Here is a 25,584-nt window from a genome sequence, read left to right as displayed (position 1 = left end):
CAGCGACGCTCAGCACCAGCTCATGCTGCCCCACTGAGAAATCAGTTTGAGGAACCAAGAATCATTGGGTGGTGGCAATACATACATCAAAATTCACTCTAGAGAAAAAACATTTTTCACTTCTTACGTATACTGAAAAAGCTCATAAATGCCTTGTACTTTAGTCATGGAAAAATTATTTGAGACAGGTAACATGGGGATTCACATAAAAAGTGGTAGATGTGGTAGAATAACATTCCTTCCCATGTAAATTTTGAGTGAAAAACACACTGAGAGATGACTTACAGAAGCCAAAGTTGAAATCAGTTCAGTTTACAACAGGAGAGACAAGCTAGTACTTTCTGTAAAGCAGAAACAAATGCATTACTTAACATATGCTCACTGACATGAAAACTTTTTATGCAACTAACATTCCGCTTCATATCTTAGAGGAGATGTAATGAAGAGCTCAGAAAATAATACTGATGTCATGCTCTTGTTCTCTTGTCATCTTGTTTGGATCAACTGTGGAACAAAAACCACTTGCTGAAGCTTTTTAAACTGTAGAAACTGCTGATAAACTCAAAACTACCCTGCTGCAGGAAAGACAACAGACTTCCCTGCAGCGCACTCAACAATGCAGCACTGCCCCATCTTTGTTTGGGGCATCATCTACAGTGGGGATGGTCAGAGAAACCTAGGACACAAATCTCAACACACAGGTCTGTTTAGAAATCTTCATGTTCAGAATAGTCAGGGTAGTATTGGAAAGAACACCCTTCATAGTGGATTGGTGCTCAAGTGGTGCTACCACACCCAGGTGAAGAAGCATAGGCACACAGTCTTCAAGCTCTGTTTCTGACATGAACATATCCACCCTGTGGAATACAGCTAGTCAAATAGCTATAGAAGGTGGATAGTTAAAAGCTTTTATTGTTTTGTTGTTTGTGAACTACAGTGAAGATACTGTTATTGCTAGTGAAGCCTCCTTAGCACTTGTTTGGACTGCACAGGACAATTTCACTCTACACCTTGGGCAAAGGCAACACCACTACTTTTCAGCATTCAGGGGAACAATTTATATTTGTCCGTCTGCCTCTGTATTTACCTTAGAAAATTTCTCATTTGCTTTCAAAAGAAACAAATTCCATTTTAATAATCAACTACGATAGAAATGCACATCCATTCAGCTATCAGTTGCCAACGATCAGCTATTTCATACTGCTTTTGTAAAAATGGGAGTCACAATGCTGACTGAGAAGCATCATGGATAAACTAACAAGCAACATGCAATTTTATCACCAAACAACCAAGAATCCATTAATTAAGAGAAATTTGCTGAAAGCACTGGGAAACTTGAAACTGAAATGCCTCATACTGCATACTGTTGCTGATGCTTTTCAATAGAAACTTCTCATCCTGGACTACTCAAGCCTTGGTTGAACCTCAACTGACATTTTTAAGATGCAATTCCACGTGGGTTTACTTTTTTATTTGAGGTTGGGGGGGGGGGGTTGTTTATTTCTTTTGTTTTTTTGGGGGTGTTGTTTTTTTCCTTAAATGCTGCATGAATTAGAAATTACTTTATTCATACATTTATTTATTCTCATCTCCTTTCTATATCTGAGGACCAAAGGCACAGAAAAATGAAAACTATCCCCTATTTTTCATGCCGAATTTGTAATCTCTGATGTCTCTTATCTCCCTACACTTCTTCAGAGAAAATACTGCATGAGCTAAGACACAATTACTATTAACTTGCAGCTCTGAGTACACAATACTTCCGAAAATTAAACCACAAATTCTAACCTGGACATGTGCATATGAATATGATTAGTACACATAAGAGTATTCAGGCACATGCAACACACAGAATTTCAGTTTATACTCCTACATTATCATATACTTAGAGGTAAACAAAAGCATTGGTTTTCTGATGGAAAGCAACCAACAACCTTAACTCTAGGTACTGCTATAGGCTCCACTTATGACACGTAATTGCTGATATGAAGAAGAGACCTGTTTCAAGAGTTGGACTTAAGGATGACCTAATCTTATCTTTGATTTCTCAGCCACAACACTATTGCATGTATCTTTGGATGTGAAAGAGGAGTACAGATTACATTCACAGTACTGCTGTGCCCCCTAGAGCACTGAGCATTATGTTGAAGAACTCAGAATTCATAGATTGCCAGGCATGTAACATTGCCTATAGATGTTTAAAGCTGACTGAATGTAGAGCAATGCTAAGAGAGAAAATATTTTCAGCAAAATTCCCTTTCCATTACATTCTTCAGATGCCCTTTAGCTGACAGCTTAGCATGAGAGCTGTTGGACTATTTATAGCAAGCTTTTTAATCGCACTTTGGTATTTCTAAAACATCCTGTCTAGCAAAGGCTTCCATGGTCTGCTTTCATTCATATCTGCTAAAAGTGAAGGCTATATAGTATCTGGGGCAATGAGGCAGACCAGCAAACCAGGCACTGTTTATTAGCTACACATTCCAAATACTCTAAAAGATAGCAACCAAATCATAGTGTAACCATTTAAGAAACAAATGCAATAATGTAGTCTTGCAGTTAGCATAATCTGACTCACATTCTCCAAGGGTCCATTAACGTCCATTGAGGATCTTAATTCCTGTTGCACAAACTGCAGCACACACTAACATAAAAAGACATTTTCAGGCAACTCCATAACTGCCATATTCAGAAAACAATTATATTATCCATATTTTAGCACAGTATCAAAGCACTGATGCTGAGATAAACCTTGTATCAGTACTGAATTTGTAAATGAATGCAAATAGTTAATGAAATGACACATAAGACATAGCCAAGTATGTCTAAAAAGCTAAGAGCAACAACAGTTGAAAGCCAGCCATGAAACATACTATCACAATTTCGTGCTATACTTTTTTTATTACTGTTCAATATTCCTCATCGCATGTCCGAGAAACGTTCATTTCTTAGTTTTTATGTGAAGCATCAGTTTCCACAAATAAAATTATATCCTTTTCTATCAAAAGGATATGAGCTATTTTCTCAACATAAGAAACTAATACACTGTTATGTAATAAACAGCATTTTTTTTTTTACATACAAAAGATGTAATCTGATAGATGTAGGAATACAACATTATATTTGTAGATTCACTGTGTCTGTGCCAGCTACCTTACTGCTTTGAATATTAGTATTTTTTCACAAAATGAGAGAAGAAAAAGAATCCCTCATGAAATTTTTCAGAGTTTTATTTTCAAGAATTATACCCAAATTGTCTGTTTTTCTTTTCCACTATGACTTAAATCAAGACCATTCCATGTGAAAACCTGATAAACTTTTTCCCCACATAAACCACAATCAGTAGACAGCACTTTTACTGATCCACATAAAATAACGTATTTCAGAAAGTACACAGGCTCCTTACCTTTTTAGGGAGCATACCCCAAGATGTTTGTTGAAAATTGCCATTTGGGAGCTATTATCAAACTATGGCCCTGTGTGGAGCACTGAATACCAAATAAAAACGGCAACTGTTCAGGCCAACAATGACTGAATGCTCTGCATCCTATTTTAAATCATGAAGGTACCAGCAGCATTCAATCAATGGAAAACATCAAAGGTCCCTGACAGATCTAAAAGAGTGCTACAGATACTGCATAATCAAAGAAATGGACAAAATAACTGTAACAGTATATGGGGATTGACAGACTATTACAGAACACATTTCAATCATGCTTTCTTAAATACAAACAGAGATTAATTTTATAATTAATTTTCTAATGAAATTTATGATCTTTTCTTTCATAAAACCATGTAAAAAGCTCCACTGTTTTCTTTTGAAATGAAGAACAGTGTTCAGGAGGAATGAAATGGCACTTACCAAAGGTAACTCGTGGTCAATGGGCCATACCCTGAGGCACACCAAGAGCAAGGTGTGCAGCAGCCTGCAGCCCAGCTCTGCAGGGACAGCTCTAAGTCCCTCTTTGAAATTATCTTCCCAGTGTCCTAAACTTAAAGGAATTCATTCCTCACGGCCTTATTTCTCATTTTTAAATCCCTCGTTTTTGCAATCTTCTTTACTCTTTTAAAACACCCTCAGCAGCTTAAAAACCTCACACAGAACCCACACGTGGGAACACTCTCCTTAGAGACCAGATCAACGTCTCCATGCAGAGGAAAGCAACTTCCAAGAGGAGCGACTTGTCGCCATGTTGTCATGCCCTGCCCCACACTAGAATAAACCACCCACTTAGCCACTAAACTGCCATTCCAGAAGCATCCCTCCTCATGCCACATTTACTTAACCTGCTTACAAGGATAAAGCTGAGACTTACCATCATTTTGCATTCCCAGCGGTGCACAACCCTCGGCTGCTGGACGAGCACACGATCCCTGCCATCCCCACTTAGCACCACACAAGATGGCCGACCTGGCGCTCCAGGTGCATTGCATTGAGGAGCACAGGTGGCGGCAGGAAAATGGCCGCCGAGATGCGGGGCGCAGGTGGCTGCAGTGGGTCGCGTTGCACTGCACTGGGGAGCTCAGGCCGCTGGGGGTTGCTGTGGGGCCAGCACGCAACACCTTGCTCCCTGCTGCTACGAGGGACCGTAGGGGTACAAGGGGGCTGCGATCCGTCCCATTTCGGGTAGGCTGAAAGGGCGAAGCCTTCTAGAAATATCTCCTTGTCTGCGAGAGCCCTAATGGCTGGCTGGGAGCATCCCAGAGGCTCTGCCCTGGTGCCAGTGAGGGAGGGAGGGAGGCTGCTGTACCAGAACCGTCCTTGCGGAGGAAACCAAGGAGTCTCCCTGGCTATAAACTGAAGAAACATTGAGCTAACTCTTCGTTCTCATTTATCTGCTGTGTATGTGTGTTAGCAGGGTGCAGGTGCAGAGATGAGCGAGGACAAAGCAGGCACCTTGCCACAATGCCGGGGACAGGCTAGGGTTTCAGGTCTGCAGATGTATGAGGAGACCCCTAACTGAGGCTGTGGGGTCCTGCAACTCTGAGCCTGCAGACAGGGCCCTGTGATAGGCTGCTACCCCTTCATCTGGCTGGCTGATGAGAAGCAGGAAGTTTTTCATTAAATCTTTTCAAGGAAACCCAGCGGTTTCACCCACAAGAGACCCACAAATGCATGGATAATGATCATGAGGGCTTCATCCCCCCTTCAGGCTGTGCTGGCAGCACTGAGGGTTATGTGGTTTCATAATCATGTGCAAGCTTATATAACATGAAGAGCTGGCTAGGGTCAATGCAAGAAACCTGAATTGCCCCCCCTCCCCCTCCCCTTTTTTTTTTTTGCTGCAGCCCTCATCTTCAGTGACTTGAGGGCATTTGTTGATTCCAGACAAATGTGCCAGTTAGATATGCAATAGTAATTTAATAATTGAAATAAATGGGCAGCCTTTTGGCTCTGAGCAATTCCTTGAATTTGTTCAACTCTCAGATACACTGCTATTAGTGGAGCTTGTATTTCAGGAAAATGCCTTTATAATCCCGTGAGACTGTGTGATCCTTCAAGGTCTAGTTTGCTTGCAAGACCATAAAATACCATCCACCATTACTGCACCCCATACTGAGGTACAGCAGTGGTAAACTGTCAGGTTTTTCAGTATAAACTACCACTACAGTTTCAGCCTGGTATTTCCTATATGTGTGTTAGAAATTAAACTTTTCAGAAAATTGAGTTCTGCATCTCTCCCGAAAAATTCCATTGACTGTGTGCTTTTTACCTTCAAATACTTAAATATCTATTAATAGGTGGCCGAGCTGTAGGGAATTAAGCTACAAAGTCTCACCTGAATGTCAGTAATGTATGGCTGCATATCTCCGTGGAAAATTCTATTAGAATCTGTCATTTTTTTTGCTTCAGAGTTGCTCCTTCATTTGCCCAACATCTAGGAACATGGAGATAAGGATACTTTTGTTTTCCATTTTGTTGACTCAGTTTGGACTGACAGCTCCCACCCCAGAAGAGCTATCCCTATGTGACCAGGCAACGTATGACACAATAGGGCCCTGTTTCTGTGCTGCAAAAATTCTAGATACCAGAATAAAAATTATCTGCAGTATTATTAAGACACTAATCATTCTGCTATGTAAACAGAAGAAGTAGTGATGTTGCCCTTTAAGTACACCTAATCCCCAAAAGTGTGATTGTTCCCATGTTTTGTGTGATCAGTGGAGTGACCAGGTCTTACAGATGCTATGAATACCACCGTGCTTTAAAATGTTCTGTTCCTGACAGGAGGACTTAATTTAAATGCAGCAAATCATAAAGTCAGGCGCAAAATTGAAGCAATCAACAGGGATCTGTTTAACTTTCCATTTGTACTGCCCCTACTGTTGATAAAGGCTTATCTACTGTTCGGCGTCAGTCATTTAGAGAGGAGGAAAAAAAAAAAAAGAGAAGTTATGGAACACATAGCGCCACGTTCCAGTCAAATGCTTTAGCAAAGGTTGCTGTTATGAAAAGGATTTTCTAATAAGGGGAATAATGATCTTCAGATTCTGACCTCCTGGCACAGCAGTGAGATTTATCAGGAGGGGCATGTGACTAGTTAAGACACACAGCCCCAGCTTGAAGGAAACAGCTGCTCATTTCATGCTTTAGCACTTGGCAGCTGGACAAGGAAGGGTGATGTTTGTGTTGAATACCTCTGCAGAACCAAGTACAGTAAGTGATTTTCCTTGTTTTCATTTTTTTCTGAGCTACCACTGCTTTCCTATTTTCATCTGAGACCTTTTGTAAAAACACTTAAGAGAGAGGCATATTTTTGTCGCCTCATTGATAAGTAGTCATTCATGCTCCAAATGTCTATATTTTTCTGATCTGTGGTTAACAATAGTATTGTTTTCACAGTTGCTGGAACAAGACAGGTACCGTGTTTTGCCCTCATGCTAGTTGGGGATGGAAAATTGTGTTTATTTACTTAGATGATGTTGTGAAGAGGTTGTTTATGGCAAATGTGTTTTCCTTTCTCTGTAGAGCTAGTGAATAGGTAATTATGCAAGTTGAGAATACAGCAATTTCAGCATTTGGCTTAAAAATAGTTGTGTAAGGAACTGACAAAGGTACCCCACCAAAATAGTGTGATCAACCTCAGGAAACTTGCTTGTGACTGGCAAGTTTTTGGGGTTGAAAGAGGAAGATTTTTTTTTGAAAGAAAACGGTAGTAGCAGAGAAATATAGGAAAAGAGTGAAGATGCACTGATTAAGATACAATTGATTGTGGAACATAATGCATAACTAGCTTGTGAAGATTAAAAAAATCCTCCCTAAAAACAGGGAGTGAGTCTCCTAAATATTTCCAGGTCTTTAATTCACTTTATTTTTAGATGCTTGCATTTTTTATGCTTTTGCTTCATGAATGATTGATTTCCCCATCTGATAAATTTTGAAAGCTCTGGTCTAAAGTTTTGCTTAAAAACACAAGAATTATAGGATACGTAAATGAACTTTTGATCAATTATTTATGTAGAGATGAGTTATTGTGGAGCGGTTATTCATTTTGGTGGGTTTTTTTTTTTTTTGAGTAAGATTGAGAAAGAATTGGAACAAATGAGCAGGTAGTGGGGCGTTTGATATGTGATGAGGCTGAGGGTTGCCAGGTGCTTTGGGGAAGGCTGGGAGGGGCAGGGGTGGAGAGCAGTGGGATCCTGTTGAGGAAAGAAAGACCTACATTTCAGAATGGGATCAAAAGTGAACACTGGCAGGTTTGGTTTAGTGAATCATGTTGTCAGTCCTTTAAAGATGAGCAGAATAATCCTCATTCACTTCTCACATAAAAAGAGAACCTTCATTTATTTCTCCCTGAAGATTTCTAATTCTCCTTTTAACCATAGTTTATGGCTTTGCTGGTTAACTGGAAATTTTATAGGAAAATGTCAATCTGTTTCAATTGTTTACAAAACCAGAAGTCTGCCTGGCTTCCTGCCTGTTCTTGTGTCTGAGGGTAGTCTGCCTTTGAACCTTGATCTGGAGTACTACCAACTGTGGTAACCCCGCAGCCTTCCCACACAAATGGCATGTGAAGCCATGAGTGCTGCAGGCTATGGGGCTCTGAGGTGCCTCCTGGCTTTGTGCTCAGGAGCCCATAGTCCTCTAGGGTTGCTGGCTGCACTGGTGCCTCATGGGCCTGTCTGTTGTGAAGGACCATGCTTTGAACATAAGCTAAACTTCAAATTCACCAGAAAAAAATGGCTAGTAGCTCAGACTGTTCTTGCTTTCTTTCTTCTCTAGCACAACCACTGTGCCAGGGTTGGTGCAGAGGACTGATGTAAAGCCATATGGTCCTGCATCAGCTGAATCACTAACCTGCTGCATGTGTACCTTGTGCAGCTGGTTTTTTTGTCAGGCATTTCTGCGAGGTGAGTGAAGTATAAGAGGAAACTACTGAAGATTTTATGGTAAAAATTCTGTAACTGCACCGCTGAGCTCACCTTCAGGTAGTATAAGGTATGTCTTGAAATACACTGTCAAAGCTGACACTGAATTGTCTCAAAGAAACAGTGAGGAAAGTTCAGTTTTGTGCCTCTATGCTATTGGTTTTTAAGGTTATTTACAATGAAGGAAAATAACTCCTCACTGAGATCTGCAAAATTTAAGGTAAACAACCCTGCTGTATTTACAGTGCCCAGCTATCATTATTAGACCTTAATTTGAATGAAATTCAAGGGTAACAACTAACCCTTTAAACCCTCTGTCCACAAAGTAAAGAAAGCTTGATCAACATTACAAGATTCTCAAGGCTGCAGTTGTTTCGGTCCTTATCACCAGTCACTTTTTTAGCGATAGTTACCGTTAAACACAGAGAGTGTGCCTTGAGAAACTAGAATATTGCTGTCTGCAAGCTTTTCTCACTTTATGGCCTTTCTGATGAATTCCAACTGCAACATCTGTTATGGGAGTACCCTGAGATGGGTTGGAGCTGTTGGGGCACATACTGATTTTACACTTGAGCAAAAGACACAACCACTGTACCACCACTCTTTTATAACTTAGAATTCTGATCTCCCAGAAACACATGTGCTCAGCTTTTTGAGTATCACACTCCCACCCCCAAATTATGCTTGTGTAAGTCAAGGCAGTTCTGCATAGGCACGATGTAGTACAGGGATTGGATTTCTGCATCCTTTGTCATGGGATGCTCAGCCTTTGCATTTGCCATTGACATAGGTACATATCCAGAAAGTCTGATACCTAACAGAAATCTTCACCCTGGGTTATTTTTTTTTATTATTATGTAGTAGAGGAGATTCAATAACAGCCTGAACATTGCTGTCCCTCTGCAGATGTTCAGTACATATACATATCAATGAGAGCCTTTTTCAAGATTCCTATTAAATTCTTTCCTTTTACTCCAAGGAAGTATTAGAGCAGTTCTCTGAATGGGCATATTTATGCTCTATGAGAAAACATCTAGAGTAACCACAGTTTTGCCAGCTCCCTTCTGTAGTTGAAAGTGCCATTATGCACAGGAGCCACTCCCAGGATGTTCCTGAATAAAGAGACGAAACTACTTTTAAAAATACTGTAGGGGTACTTGTGTGGTTTTCTTTTTTGCTAAGCTGTCTGAGTCTGATTATGGAACGTTTTTATAGGTACTCCAAATATTTTGCAAAGAATGCTTTCTGTTAACATGCTTGTAGTGTAATCACTTTTCACTGCTAAATTTGATAGAAATGTTTTCATGTTGGCCCTCTCTTTTAATTCACAAATGGCAGTGTCTAATACCCAAGCATTTGAATAAAAAAGCTGATAAAAATGTCCAGGTCTTCAGATTTTTCTGATCATTGGTCTCCACTGGGGGTTTTCTATTCAATGTGAATGGTCAATGTACTGTTACTTTTTCACTGGTAGATTTGCTTAGTGGAGTAGCCTGTCTGAAAGCCACCTGATCAGAGGCACTGGGGCAGGGGAGAACTTTTCTCTTGCAGTGAAGTTAAAAGAATGTCAGCTACAAGCAAGATCAATGCACTGTCTTGGCAAGTCCAGTTCAGCTACAAAGGCCCATCCTGCAAACACATGGATATTTGCTGACCTCAAGTCATGAGTTTTCTCATCAGAAAGTTTGGCTTACAATAAGCGTGTATGTGGTCAGGATCAAAGTGTGGGTGTGTGGAAATACCCACACAACTGATGTTTACAGCTCAGCAGAAAATTTGGTCTCCCCTGAGAATTACTCGGGTTGTTTTGGTGGCCATCTGCTGTCTCACTCTGAGTAGCCGCTCCCCTTGCTGCTGTGCCTTCTGACCGCATTCAAATAGGTGAAATGGTTTGACTCTCTCTGCACTGTGCTCTCACACCTGTGACTAATGCATATTCTCTTTACTAATGATCTGGAATTTCACAGGCTAGAGGGGGAAGGCTTCAATACCTGAAGAATAGCAGCACGCATAGTAAACTGCACAAAATTAGTGAAACTTGAGCTATTCCTGTTCAGATACCCGATATATTTAGTTTGTGCAAACAGAAAATAACCATATCATCTTAAATTAATTAGTGATTCAACAATACATCTGCTTTAGTTGACCGCACAATTCGTACCAAGCATAGTATATAACAGTAGCTAATACGTACTATTTTACACGTTATGTGAAATACAATTGCTCTTCCATATACAACTCCTTCAGCCACTGTTGAAACTGCTTCTCTTTTCAGCCCTTACTATGGAAACAGATGTTTCATTCAGTGTAGTGATGGGCTTGTGCAAGAGAACCTGAAGTACGGGAAGTGTGTGCAGGAAAAGGCTCTTCTCAATGAACAAGAATTTTCCATTCCCGTTGACATGTATTCTGCTCACCGTACCTGAAGGCTGTTGATGATTCCCAAGTAGAAAACAGTCTTAGAGTCTACTGTTTGAGTAAATAATAGATGATACAGTAGAAACAGATTGAATCTGACCTAGAGTGGGTACATTTGCATGCTTGCTTAAACACGTTGATTTCTTTGATGACTGACTCAAGGTTGCATGTTTGTTATGTCATAATGCTATATTCTTCTCTGTATTCTTTAAAAAGGCTTAATATTTCTCCAGCACAAGCTCTGGTCTCATCAAATTTAATCTCCTTAATATGAAATATTATTATTATAGATAGGCTTCCATTCATAACTCGTCATTTAATTAGGTCCACCCAGTCCATAATCTGGTTCATATGATGTGCATAAGTGAGCTCTATTTTTGCACAACCCAGTGTTTGAACACAGAGCTTGCTTGGAAATTTCTGGTTTTGCTAGTGGGAAGAAGAAAAAGCAGTTTGTGCAGGTGATATTACGATGTAATTGATTGCCAGTGGAGCAAATTGCATCAGAAAATCTTTGCTGGACTAGAGCTTGAGTCAGTTTACCAGCTGCATATATTATGTTTTTTTCTGTCCAAATCAGAATAGCCATGACATTCCGGTTTTATCACACTGTTCATGAAATAGCTTCCTTAAAAGACCCCAAAAAATCTCATCTGTTAAAGATGTCTTGCCTACTTTAGCTTGCTTACTCATGCTCTACTTTACCAAACTCATGAGCACATACTTCCTGGAACAGATGCCACCCTTCCTAAAACTCTTGGTTTCCAGGCTCTGCCCTTATGACTGTCCATATATTTTTATCTCAGCGAGGCATTGGAACAAGAACTAGATATCACAATGTTCTTTTTTTCTCTTCTTGAACAAGTATTCTTAAATTAGACAGTCACTCTCTTACTTGCTTTCTCTCTGAAGCCCAAAGATACTTCATTTCATTTAATATGGAATTTTGTTTGTTGATATTCTGAGGCAGGGATACCTACTCTGGCAGATCTACTCTACTGTCTCAGCCAAGTGGGGGACTACAATCCTTCCACTAAAATAACTGATCTTGTATCTTTCACAGTTCTAGTGTGTTCAGAGGTCTTGGACAGAGAGCTTGGGTGTTGCTGCTGCACCTATTTAGTATGGGAGGGACAAGCTAGGTGTGACCAGTGATGTCTAATATTGGCGAGGCAGAGAAGTTTCTGGTGTACAGATCCCGAAAAGATTTAAAATGATGTCCTAGTTGGGGAGCTGCTTGGTGTTACTGACTCTGATATGTTTCTTGAGGCCATAGTTGAGCATTTGGGATCTTTAATGCTGAAAAAGCAGAAAGAGGCCAGAAGCTCTGTGGGCAGTCGCCTTCTCGAGTGAGGAGTTGTGGAGGCAGAGACCAGGCTGAGAATTACTGTCTTGGAAGTGAGAGGGAGCATGGATTTGGGCTCTGCATCCTTTTTCTAATTCAAAATCTTCTTCTTTTGGAATTCCTGGTGAGATGCATTCCTCCGAAGTCTGCTGGAGCAGTGTGATCCATGGCTTCAGAGGGGCAGTAGTTGTGTAGCTGCAATCCTGTGTTAAATATTCCTTGGTATAATAAATAGTTAACTAGCAAAAAGAACTTTGCATACTGAAGTTAAAAGGTACTTGCTGAATGTATTACTTATTAAAGCAGGATTTGTAAGATGCATTTTACTCTTTTTTTAATTGGAGACAGGTATTCTTTTACATTGCTCCTTTCCAACTGTTTTACTGTTCCGTGTACTTTTATACATAGCACCTTTTTCAGAGGAGCTTACATTTGTGTTTCAGGCCTTTTGATGAGAAATGCCTGTGTTGCCTTTACCCTTTTTTTTTTTTTTTTTTTTTAAATAAAGCATTTAACTTGTTGGCTGCAAATTGTGCTATTGTTAGGAAGGTACGTGGTTATTAATAAAACCCACTGTTCCAACAGCATAGCTGTCGCCATTAGCTGTGGTGATGCTGTTCTCATATCCTGTGCTCTGTGGACTTCTTGTGGTATCATAAACAGTTCAAGAAGTTTGTTGCGTGTCTTCATAGGATCATGCTAACCAGTGTGTGTTTCTCAGTAAGGAAATAAGGTTTAGTCAGCCATCTGCCCATTGCTTTGTTACCTCTGGAAATAAGTTCCAAGTCAGAGAGATCAGACACACTAGAAAGTGCCAATAGTCTCTTCTCTGCCCTTCTCTGTTGGAGGCTTACTATTTTTAAAACCTCTGAACTGCTTTAAGAAACACTGTATGCCTGTGTTTAAAGTATTCTCTCTGCATCGTTAAGAATCCAGAAGCCTGCCATTGTTTCACACTTCTTCCCAGGAGAAACTCATAGAAAATACCTAGATGTAAGGACCTACTTGTGTATTTTGCTGTCCAGCATCTGCTGACAGCTCACCAAAGGAAGATGCTGGATCTCTCCTGACCTCCAGGTGTGTTTTTATTCCACCAGCTTTTTGCATGCCTGCTTCATTGTGAGCTTTGAGTCGTCATCAACTTCTGCGGATACAAAGCCACAGCACTGTGTCAGGCAGGCGTCCTTGATTCATGTGAGCATGCAGCAGACGGCAATTTGCATGAGTTCCTGGGATTGTGCACTTACTAACTCCTGTCGTGTGTGTCTGCCACTGTTTTCTTGTGTGCCATTTTGGTTTGCATTTTCTCTTCAAAGAGCAATTGCTCTCAAATAAATGGGATGCTGCCACTAGAGAATGAGAAGGGTTACTGACCGTTAGCAACTGGTTCCGTCTTCTCTCCTTGTCTGGGTCCTGTTAGCACATCTGTGGGGAAATAGCAGTTACGTGTGAACCATTCTCTACATTCATCAAAGGCAAAAGGAAAGGGTGATTTTGGCAGAAGTTCACTGCAACGGCCAAATGATAAAAAGGAGCCAAAGCTCTGTCCTGCCCCTCTGTCCTTATTACTGTCTTGCTCCATCTCAGTCGTCCAGCTTCCTTACTTAAATCCCTGAATGCCTCTTCCTGCCTTTATTGTTTTGCCAGTTGCTGCCTTCAACTTACTGCAGTGATAAGTACTTCCCAGGCCATAAATGTGGGGTCAAGATATTTCTGAAGTTGCCCCATGTTTTGATTGTGGTCACAGAAGGAAAACTGCTCTCTCTACGTGAGGAGACTGCTCCTCACACTGGGATGGGCACAGGTTGTGAATTCACAGGGAGAAATGTGATGTATGGGATAACGGTGCTGAAGAGATAAAAATAAAGGCATGCTTAACATCTCTTCATAAGGCGTTGGCCTTGTTTTTATTAGATGTAAAGTAACTGCAGTTGTTCTAGTTGCTAGGAAAATGCCAGAAACCAGAAGAGTGAGAAATCAGATACAGTCATTGATGCTAAGAAGGATGGCAGATAGGTGGGTGTGGAAGTCTCCCTCTGCTAGTATCTGTGATTACAGATTTCTTCTCTTGTTAAAATGTAGCTGAAGAGATGGAGGAAGGGAGAAATGTTTGAACATCTTGCTTTCCGGGACACTTAGCAATAATCTCTCTGTTTTGAGTGACCACTGCAATGCTGCAGAGATTTAGATGCTTGACATACTCCATAAATGGCTGTAATTCTTTTGGCATCATTATAATGCATGAACATTGTGTGTGTGTGTGTGTGTGTGTGTGTGTGTATACACAATCTGCAATGCAGCTGTCAATGTGGGCCTAAGATGTTTTGTGTCAGGAACATCTACAGAGGGAAATAACTAGAAGTTACTGAATTTGGTGTAGGGAAAAAGCTTCTACAAAGGGAAGATTACTTTGGAAGCCATGGGTTTGTCAGACAAAAACTTTGACACCAAATTTACTGACTTGTATTAGAAGTTAAAGGTTCTTCTAATTCTCTTGGCTTTAACATTGTTTGAAAGCTAGCCTGAAACTGGGAGTAGTGTTGACTTTTGAAACTGTCGTAAGTCTTGGAAGATTTAATAGCTTCTTAAAAGGACACTGCCCAGGGACTATACTATTGTATGAGAATTCTGACTTAGTTAAAAATGAGAAAAAAGTATCTTGTGAGGGAAAAAGGAAATCTCCACGCTGAATGTAACAGAAGACCTAGGAAAATAGGACCTAGGACTTCTTAGGGAGCTAATTAGTAGGTCTGATTTTTCTAGCTTGGCTTGAAGAGAATAAAACTGGCAGTAGTAAATAATAATAAAATATTAATATATTTTGTTACAGATAAATGGAAATGAATACTGACTTTTTATCTTTTAGAACTGAAGTTATGATTATTTCCCCATATGTGTTTTAAAATAACTTAAAATAATTGTTTTCTCTTGGGAAAAGAAAAAACAGTCTGATAAAGACATACAACAGCATGACCAGTCAAGAATATAGGCTCCTAAAGTGTTGCTTTTTTCCCCCCCGGCTTAATTAGGTTAACAAACCAAGCTTATTCATGAAAGACTGTCAAAAGTTGTAAGCAAGACTGTCAATAATAAAGGTAATTGCCAAGAGTTTTTCTTGAGGCTTACGAGTAGTAGCATAACTTGTAAGAGGTATCGATAGTGTACTGATTCAGTTTCTGGGAAGAAAAAAAAAAGGACATAGGAGCATACAGATTCTTACTGCTGTTAGGTCTCCTCTTCTGATGAGTTATACTTTGGTGGTGGAGATCTCTACTGTGTCTGAAGGGCAAATATTCTCAGAAAAGCTGTATCCCTTTGTGTCATACATGTTAATCAAATGTCTGATATTTGTAATTTTGTTTTTGCTCTACTGAGAATAGCAATACACCTTTTAATGACAAATCTACTGAGAAGTGTGGCTAGAAGTTTCCCCCATTATGAAGGTGAAATAAAGTCCTCTTTTGAATCTTTCTTTGAAACTTGTTGTACCTTGACCCTTGAAAGGGGAAATACATTGTATTCCAGCACATTAAATAATTGAAGGATGCACATTCAGATGTTCAGATTTTACTGCTGTTATAAGCTGGAGTTGCAGCTACAGAAACAAATGCCAACACAGTAAATTGAGGAAGCAAATACAGAAGTGAATGGGAAAAAGCCAAAGTATGGTAGATAACTGTATACTAGATAACATTGCATAACACTAAAATTGCAGTTGAGAATGAAAGCTTTGTTTTTAGAAATGCAGTTATCAACCATTATTTTGCAGAGCTCATATATGAGGAAACCTGTTTTTATTTCTGTTATGTCATAAATCTTGGTTATATTTCACAGTAAGTGATAAGAACGCTAAACAAAGCGATGTCTAAGCAGCTTGAGTCTTAATCAAGTGACTTTCTGATTACTGAAAGTATTTGGTCATGTGACTATCCATTAGCATTCCTCGTGATTTCTGTAAGCTTCTCTTTTGTTTTCAGTCAGTATGTATTGTACTCCATACTCTAATTTATGAACCTCTACAAGGTATAACGTGGCTCTGAACTAATGGTTTGGTAATGCATATGAGCAGATCTATATTGCCACTTGGCTTCTTAGCTATGGTCCTATTCATTTAAGCCCTGTTCCTGCAGAAGGCCTCTAAACTGTTTATAACACCCACCTTTGTGACGTAGGATGACTTGAAAGTAGTTAGCCCAAAGGACTCTTCCCTCAAAGCTGAACACAATGAAATATATTTGACAGTTTTTAACTTGCTTACTCTTATCTTAGGGCCGCAAATGGTCATCCCTTAGAGGCTGTGTTGGATGCCAAGGAAAGGCTTGACAGCAGGGGGGCTGCAGGTGGGACCTCTGTGTGAGGAGGAGGCCAGGGGCTTCCCTGTGCCAGACATAGCTGCTTCAGCCAGGACCCACTGTGGGCCACAGCTGAGCCCATCAGCCAGGCTCTTGGTGCCTCTGTGAAAATGTCTGAGCAAAGGCAGAAAACATGAAGGGGAGTGAAGAATAGAGAATAGCAAGGTCAGAAAATTAGGAGCTGCTTTGTGGCAGAGCAGGTACTTCCCTGAAGGAACTGAGGCCCATGGATAAGCCCTTGATGGAGCAGGTACTCTTGTGGAAGGGGCTACAGCCCATAAGAGAGCCAGAGTGGAGCATAAGACAAGAGTGAAAGGGAAGAAGCAGCAGGTAGAAACTGTTCTGCACTGATCCTTACCTCCCACACTGCTCAGTATCTCACTGAAGGGACCAAGTGTAATCTGCATCAATAAGAAAGGGGAAGGAGAGGTGTCTGGAGTGAAGCTGAGTCTGGGAAAGTGGGAGGAGAAAAGGTGTTTTAATGTTGGTCTTCTTTGTTTCCCAATACCCAAGTCAGTAATTAAATATTTATGTTAAATGGAAATCAATTAAATTCACCAAATGACATTTGCCTGCCTGTAGCACTAACTGATGAGTGATTTTATTTTGACACATGAGTTTTCTTGCTCCCATTCCTCTTATTTGCTCTGCACATTGTGCAGCAGGGGATGGGGTGTAAGCAAGTGGATGTGAGTGCCTGGCTGCTAGCCAGGGACAACCCAACACAGAGGTTAAAAATCATAGAATCATAGAATCATAGAATTAGCTAGGTTGGAAAAGACCTACAAGATCACCTAGTCCAACCATCCACCTACCACCAACAACCCCACTAAACCATGTCTCCCAACGCTATATCTAAACGTTTCTTGAACATCTCCAGGGACGGTGACTCAACCACCTCCCTGGGCAGCCTGTTCCAGCGTCTGACCACTCTTTCAGAAAAGTAGTATTTCCTAATGTCCAGCCTAAATCTCCCCTGGCGCAACTTGAAGCCATTCCCCCTCGTCCTGTCACTAGTTACAAGAGAGAAGAGGCTGACCCCCAGCTCACTACAACCTCCCTTCAGGTAGTTATAGAGAGCGATGAGGTCCCCCCTGAGCCTCCTCTTCTCCAGACTGAACAATCCCAGCTCCCTCAGCTGCTCCTCATAAGGCCTGTGCTCCAGACCCCTCACCAGCTTCGTCGCCCTCCTCTGAACACGCTCCAGGGCCAAAATGTTTGCAGTAGGTGAATGAAATGGAGTAGCTGAAACTATCCTGTTGAGCCTATGGAGGCATAGAATCACTAACATCCCCTGTGCCATGTCTTTTGTTAATATGAGGTTTGGCTTTAGCTACCCATCAGCTGTATACACTTAGCCATGCCCCTGTCCTCTCCTCCACTGAGAGGTGGACATTCCATTCTTTTTAGTGCCTTTTGAAGTTCCACTTTGATCCAGAAAAAGTGAATTAAAGTAATAGGGTGGAGGCAATTATTGAGGATCTCCTGGTTAATTGGATAACTGCTGTCTGAAGGTGTGTAGCAAAGGTGAATGAATACTGGTGAATCACACTGGAAAAGCCCAAGTCTTTCATATTTAATTTTCTTTCCTCTCCTACTCCCAGCAAGGCTGATATCCTGCATGCATGGGGCAATGCAACAATCTTCCCCTTGTTCTGTGTTTCCATGCCACATGACAAATGTCATTGGTAAGCCAGATGTGCCATCCTGCAGCATGTGATGCTTGAGGTCATGGACTGGGACAGAAACGGTGGCATTAGGCTGCCTGACAGCCTACTGTCACTGTGCTTTCCTGCCTAGCGCATCTTCAGCATGTGTCAGCTGGAGAAACTTGACCAAGGATGCCACTTGCTTAGAGTTTTCTAGATATTGAGTTGCATGTACTGTAATAAATAAACCATCATCCATGTACTGATAACCTACAAGAAATATTTACCTGTTCGTGAGGTAGCGTAAACTTAAGGAACCGTGCATTAGGCAACGTGTGTTAACTTGAGCCCAAACAGATATCTGGATTGCTCCAGTGTAGGCAAAGGTGCAGCCTTATGTGTCCCATCTGGGATTCATATTATGGTAATTACACTAATCTATTGGACACTAATAACAAGAAAGGGCCTCTTACTGAGGTCCTCCACTACATTTAAAGGAGAGCAGATGAGGTCAATCCTGAAGAGTTTACCACAGACACGAATAAGACAGGATAAAGCAAAAAAAAATGCAGTAAGGGTAGTTTCCCATAAATGCTCTCATGAGAATCTTCATTTTTTTTCATCTTATTTTTCTGCGTACTGCTACTGATTTGATTTCCTTGTTCAGCTGCTCACATTCAGCAGTTTCTGTCCAGCAGCCAGGTGGTGGAAATCATCTAATGCAAGCATTCATTGGAGGAGGGGGAGAAAAGGAGAGGTCTGACTTACTTCAACCTCCCAGGAATGTCCTGATCTTGGAAAGAATATGAGTTTCCTGCATGCAGGTCTCTGGGAAGTTTACATATGAGCTGAGACCCATACAGGTGCCCGTGTGTCAAAGTTGAACTGTTTACGCTTGGCTCTATTTGTTGTCCCTAAGCAGAAGAAAAATAACACATTTTTAACTGATGGGGGAAAATGTTACATTTACGTTTACTTTGGTTTGGCTAAAAAGCTGTTTTAATTCAATGTAGCTAAATAAATATTACCCCATTTGTCAAATGTGAGCCTATTTAAACCCAGCTTATTGGTTTAGCTTGCACCTGTAACCAATATAACTTGTATGGAACCCACGTGAAAGTGCCCACACAGTGATTTGTATTGGCTTGACATTGCAGTGTTAAGTTAAACTCCTGTAGCTTCAAGGCAGGGACCTCCCCTTAGTAGCCTCCAGCAGTAAAAGTGATCTAGTAATACTAATAATAATAGCCAACAGTTAAAACTTGACTGGTGCCACCGGCTCTGTTCTTGCCCTTTGATGCTTTTGCATAAGACCACAAGTTAGCTGACAGTGTGTCTTGTTTCTTTAAAAAATAAGGCATTACACCTGACTGCATCTGTCTCAGGAGCTCACAGCCTGCACATTCATTTTAAAACATCTCTCAGGACAGTCCACAGTGCCATCTTAGGACTTCCAAAATGTTGAATAAGAAATGCAATTAGGCTGCGTGAGAGTGCTAAGGAAAGCTTTCTGCTCAAAATGACTAGCTGTGCACATGTGGTGATCATGCTGAGGTCAAGACTTGTAAGGGAGTCTGCATTTAAAGGGTCAGTCCATCACAGACTTTTAACCTCTGGACACATTGCTGCATAGTTTTGCTTTCCACCTAAATAGGAATTGTGCCTCCCGTAATGGTAATATGTCATCAAATAAAGTATGACATGCTTGACAGCACAGTTTGGATCATAGGAAAATGTTACGGGACTGTTTAAACTCCTGCCCCACCATGTGTTCCTCTCCACAGGCTGCAGCTCTGGCCCAGGGCTGTTCCTGTGGGGGCTCTCCATGGGCTGCGGCCTCCTTCAGGCCTTCATTGCAGCTCCTTGGGCTCCTCCTTGGCTGCACGGAACTCCTTGGAGCACTGCTTGCCCTCCTTCTGCACTGACCTTGGTGCCTGCAGAGCTGTTTCTCTCACATCTCTCACTCCTCTCTCCCAGCTGCTGTTGTGCAGCAGTTTTTCCCCTTCTTAAATCTTCTCTCAGAGTCAAAACCAGCATTGCTCATGGGTCGGCTCTGTCCAGCGGTGGGTCCTTTATGGAGCAGCTGGAGCTAGCTGGCTCTGCTCTGACATGGGGCAGCTGCTCAGCTCTGCTCATCCATCTCTAGATGTGGTGTTGTGGTTGGATACTATTTATGGCACAATCTAGACAAGACTTTTCTTATTCTAATAGAACAGCAGTGCTTAATCGCACAAATAATGATGTAATGGTTGTGGTTGTTGGAGGCTGTGATCAAGAGATATGATATAATGTTTTGGCTCAGCTGAGGATATGTGGCTTAGCCCCACTCAGCCAGTTCTTCCTCCAGTGGAAATGTTACATCCTTCTTTCAGAAATATTATGAGCATAAAAGCCATTAGCGGTCAGATAGGCTTTTTTCAGGGGATGTAGCATTAGAATCTAGGTATCTACTAGTTAAGTAGCTGTCATATAATTAAAAACAAACACACTGCAATTCTACATGGAGCATTACTTATTGATTACTATACAGGTGGCTTAACACTGTTAACAGAAGTTAGGGATGATGCTGCCCTATGCTGTATGTTATAGGGAATGGTTAAAAAATTCAGACCAACTTGCTTCCCCTCCTATATTTCATGGGCAGCAATTTTCAAGGGATAGACAGAAACTTCCATAGCTTTACTCAATCCTGTTTTTAAAGTATTGACTAAAAAACTGTTTTGAAATACCAATTCTTTAAATATAATCTGTAATTATTTCTGAAATCTCGGATCAGTATTTTTTTCATCTTTCAGGTAAATGGATATCTGCTAATTAAATGCCTCGTAGATGTATGGTACAGTCTAGAAGTTTCTGCACACATTCAGCCTTCTGTGTGTGCTCAGCTACTTTAGAAAGATCTGTTTTAAAAAAACTGTAGCATTCAATCGTCAGGTTCCTTGAAAAATTGCCTCTGAGGTTAGCGTTTGTTATGACCTTCATTAAACGTCTTGTGTGGCCTATGCCAGTTAAAACCATTAGCATAAAAAGATATCTGCCATGAGCCAGTAACCTTAGGAAAAACAAATGTTTATGCTTTGATCATGAAAGCGGGGTTATTAACAAAAAAGTGACTTATCAAGTGTAAATAAAATGATCAGAACAAAGTGTGCGTCAGCATACATGCATGCCCTCATTTGCCATCTGGTTTCTGTTTTATGACCCCCTGCTAGGGATTTGTTTTGTGCTAGTGGACAAACAATTGGAAAACACTTGAAAACGCAAGCTGGAATGCGTGGAAATCTTAGAGCAGTCTCTCACATGGTCTGTGTGGTGCGAGGAAAAACACAGTTTACAGAGAAGATGAGTTGAACTGTAAACACTGCATCCTGATAACTCTCTCATGTAGCCACATAGCTATGATTTCCTTTACTTTCTTTCTGCAGATTTTCCTAGAAGCCCAGCTAAGAATGCAACCAACAATAAAATGAAAAAACTGTGCAGCTGAAGAAGAATTTTTCTACTTGGTGAAAATGTCTCTTATTTTTTGACAACAATTAAAGAACAATGGGGTCGAACACACTTGGGAAGGCTGCAACATTGGATGAGCTTTTGAACGCTTGTATTGAAATGTTTGGTAGGTGCTCTCAATATTTTGCTTTGCTGTTGTTCTTTGAATTCATCTTATAGCATAACCCCTGCTGTTCTCTGATTTAGCCAGTCTTTCCCTTGGCAAACGACATTTCTATCCTGTAAAATTTTCCGTGTTTCATTTTGTCCCAGAGTTATACCGGCCAGAATTTTAGTCATATGCATATTGTGGTAAGAAAATTTAATACAGATAAAGCGCAATGTTGGGTATAGTGGTTTTAAAACTAAACAAATGTTTAGCTGAATGATTCAAGGCGTTATTTCTGGCATTGTCTTCAGTGGTTCTGACCAGTTGTTATTCCAAAAGGTTTTCCAAATTGTCATGCAATAATTGGAAATAATATGACTCAAGGCTCATGTAATCTTTTTACTCTTATTAAAATGTAATGTACCAGGTCTGAGGGAAAGAAGTGATGAAGTAGACCTTGATCCACAGCACCATTAATCAAGGCTTATGTCACCCTATAGCCGGATGAGATGAGTTCATGGATATACTTAAATGCTTTGAAATGGGTTCTTAATTCACAAAGCTACATTTAAAGTCTCTTGGAATGCAGGACAGAATTTGATTTGATTGAGGGTTGTTGGTTGTTGGTTTTTTTTTTTCCCTTTTGGAGAGAAACAAGCAACTGAAGATGAGAGAAATTAAATATTTAAGGGCCAGATTTTGCTCCTGAGCATAGTGCATCTCTGTATATCGACTTTTTGTAGACCATGATCAGACCTGTTGTCCTATATACTTAGTGGGAGGTAACAGAATGGATATACTTCATGTCTGTTGGAAGTAATGCCTCTCTTCCATGTATACATGCTCTCTTGACAACTGTAGTCCATATGTAGTTCCTGTTTCATACACACATATGGACTATTGTCTACTGAAATAGTAATAGAGATAAAATAACACAGGACTGTGGGTGTTGAGGAGCTTGAATGGTCAGCCAGCCTGCCAGGGAGTAACTTTCCATAGTCTCAGTGGCTACAGTGTGCAGATGGGAGGGTCTGTACAGCAGCTGGAGGTGCGATCCTCACATGGACCAAAGTGTTGCTTTGAGGCAGATCCCCCTTTTTAAGCAGTCTAATGGTTAATATGTAGCTGCAAAAAAACCAAATCTTATAAGTGGTTTTGGATAAACCATCTTCCTGCCCTTTTGGTGGACTAGCTTTGGATTTGTTATTTGTATACCTCGCTGCCTCTTTGTATGATGTTTAGCTTAGTGCTGTCCGTGCCCCATTTTTCTAGCTATGGCCTATTGTCTACTGATACTTTATTTTCCTTACAGCACTATAGTCTAGCAATATTTACCTCTAAAGGAGCATTTGTGTGCTAACTTCAGATATTTTTTATCTCCACTTGAAGGATATAAGCTTCTGTCTGTTCACAACTAAGTAGTTAGTTCATTCACTTGTTGCTCTTTTGCAGATGACAGAGGAAATCAATGCTCCAGCCATTTGCCAAGAATCTTTCTTCTAATGCACCGCTGGTACCTGCCTTCCACAGAGCTGGCTGTCAAGCTTCTGTCTACATATCCTTTTAGGAAGTCTTGCAAGTCGGCATTACAATGTTGAAAGCAGATTGTTTCTGTGACTGCATGTAAAAATGTGTTATTTAATTAGTGACAAACAAGGTTTGACTTTTTCACCCCAAGAAGTGGAAATCTGGGAGCTTCCTTCTGCTTTTGGTTGTAGATATTTTCCGTAAGAACAAGTTTGCTGAAGTATGCTTTGAATTATCTTGGAATAAATGGAAAAATGTTGCCAAGATAACTTTTCAGATTTATGGTGGCAGGCTGGTGTTGGACTAATATGAGCTTTCAGTGGTAGCTAAGTACCTGCATGTCTTCAAAACTGTTCAGCAGAGTACTCAGGATAGTGCAATAGAGGCATTTTTGCTAGAGCAAAAGCCAAAAATGGCAGCCAAGAAATTGTCAGTGTCTTAAGCTACTGTGTAAGTGAATGAATATCAGATCACGCTGTAGTTGTCTGTTGAAGGAAAGTTTTTAATACTGGTTCTGTTCAGCTGGTCTCAAGTCACTGTCTGATGTAGATAAAAACCACATTACTGAATTAAGGCACATAAAGCTTTCTTTAACTAGAATACATATAGAGATGCCGGTGGGGAGAACTGCAATGAATTCAGATTAAAAATCTGCTATTTCATGAGGTAGGCATGCTTCTGTTTTTGAGTTGCTGTGAATACTATAATTGTAATTTATTTTCCTAATATTTAAAAAAGTTGTTGTTTTAATTTGATCTCTAGTCCATAGCAAGGTGTGAATTACTGTGCTTTGAAAGCAGTGGTTTCAGCTGAACCAGTGGTTAAGTCATGTAACTGCACAGAGCTGACTGAAACCTTGTGCTAGGAATTACCTGGTGTTGGAGTGTGACACCTCTTAGGGGGAGATGAGGTCAGTACCGCACAGAAAAATGACACTTTTTACTTCCATATATGATCTGTTTTGGTGGAGGAAGTTTATCTCTGGGCTTTTGGCTTCAGTTCAAATAACCTGTGCATAATTTATGATGACAGGAGTATGTTAGTGATGCCACAGCTTTTACAGATCAGGTTTGTTCTGATCTTTGCACTGTCTCTGACCTTGTTTCTACAGGAAAGCTCTCCCTTGTTAGGCTGTGCTTGTATAGGAGCAGTTCTCCATAAAACAGAAAGTATGAATTTTTAAGCTAACATGATACAACCTGCTTCCCTCAAATAAATGCTCTTTCTTCCCTCCTCTGGACTGAGTTGTATCACTGTGGAGGAATGGGAGAGAGGTACTGAAAGTAGGACTGATAAAGCCTTTTCCCTGCCCTCTTAAATAGAAGAGGAATTACCATGTTTACATGGTTATCATGGTAGTGCTGCCACTTTAACTTCACATTTTTATTTTCACTGGAAAATCTTTTTGTCTCACTTAGATCAGGGACAAATGCAAGAGTCATCTGGGTGTCCTGGCAGTGTGAGTTGGGGCAGGTGTGGCTGCCTTTTGTGTGTATCACCTCATGCATCTTTTAATTTGGCATTTCAAAAGAATGCACCCGCATTGTGCTGTGGTGAGTTAACTGAAGGAAATTACACAATAATTTGATTGCACGATGTCACCGATCCTTTCATCAGTTATAAGCTGGAATATTTTGGAGTTATTTGAGACTGTTAATGCAGCTAGTAAAAGAGCTGGTGGTACAGCCCCTGTTTTTCTAGGTCTGTGACTGTTTATTTTTAAAGTGTTTGTCGTCAGCATCAGAGAGAAGTACAGCATCAGCAGGCTGGGGTGGCCCACCTTCTCTGCCCTAAAACCAATGACTCTGAAATATTCATAAGTTCTGTTGATTAAAATATATCTGCACAGCCACTGAGTATTACATCTGAATCCCTTCAGCTTCTCTGAACTGTTTTCTGTCCATTTCAGATACTGGATTCTGGAATTTCCTGCAGAATTTAACTTGGATCTTGGGCTGATTCGTTTGACTGAAGAGTTTCGAGAATTAGCCAGCCAGCTTGGCTATGAGGATCACATCGATCTCATTGATATCTCCAGCATGTAAGAATGTCATGAACTTCAGTATCTTTCTCTCTGTCCCCTGTAGCAGCAGAATTCTAATTCTGTGCAAAATTTGAAAGTATTAAGGGCCATCCTCATCTTGAGAGAGCAAACAATCATTTACCAAAAAAAACTCTCTTACCTTCTAAATTTGAAATTCTACACATACTTCCACAGTGAGGTCTCTTATCTATACATAAGTGTTTAATACAAATGGTAAAGAAATAATTGTCCTGATCCTTTTGAGAAAGCTAGTGCTAACTAAATGATTAACATTACTTTTT

The 25,584-nt window shown here is 40.6% G+C and overlaps 1 protein-coding gene across 6 annotated transcripts in view; it reads left to right on the top strand.

The window, feature by feature from the left end:
- The window catches only part of RASGRP3 (RAS guanyl releasing protein 3), a 52,185-nt gene that overhangs the window by 5,236 nt on the left and 21,365 nt on the right, over window positions 1-25,584 (top strand). Inside the window, exons 1-5 of one of the 6 annotated variants that reach the window (XM_021390354.1) lie at window positions 6,398-6,658; window positions 21,560-21,750; window positions 23,185-23,287; window positions 23,863-23,925; window positions 25,169-25,300. In XM_021390354.1, the coding sequence (XP_021246029.1) occupies window positions 21,681-21,750; window positions 23,185-23,287; window positions 23,863-23,925; window positions 25,169-25,300 (368 nt within the window). In that variant the 5' untranslated portion in view covers window positions 6,398-6,658; window positions 21,560-21,680. Of the gene's footprint in view, window positions 1-6,397; window positions 6,659-8,420; window positions 8,441-21,559; window positions 21,751-23,184; window positions 23,288-23,862; window positions 23,926-24,148; window positions 24,170-25,168; window positions 25,301-25,584 lie in introns of those variants that run through there. The other 5 variants (XM_021390352.1, XM_021390349.1, XM_021390351.1 and 2 more) reach the window with 5 other exon arrangements.

Source organism: Numida meleagris, chromosome 3 (assembly GCF_002078875.1).
Source record: "Numida meleagris isolate 19003 breed g44 Domestic line chromosome 3, NumMel1.0, whole genome shotgun sequence".
Classification (NCBI taxonomy): Eukaryota; Metazoa; Chordata; class Aves; order Galliformes; family Numididae; genus Numida; species Numida meleagris.
Note: the sequence above shows the minus strand (reverse complement) of the source record. Positions and strands in the feature narration are given on the sequence as shown.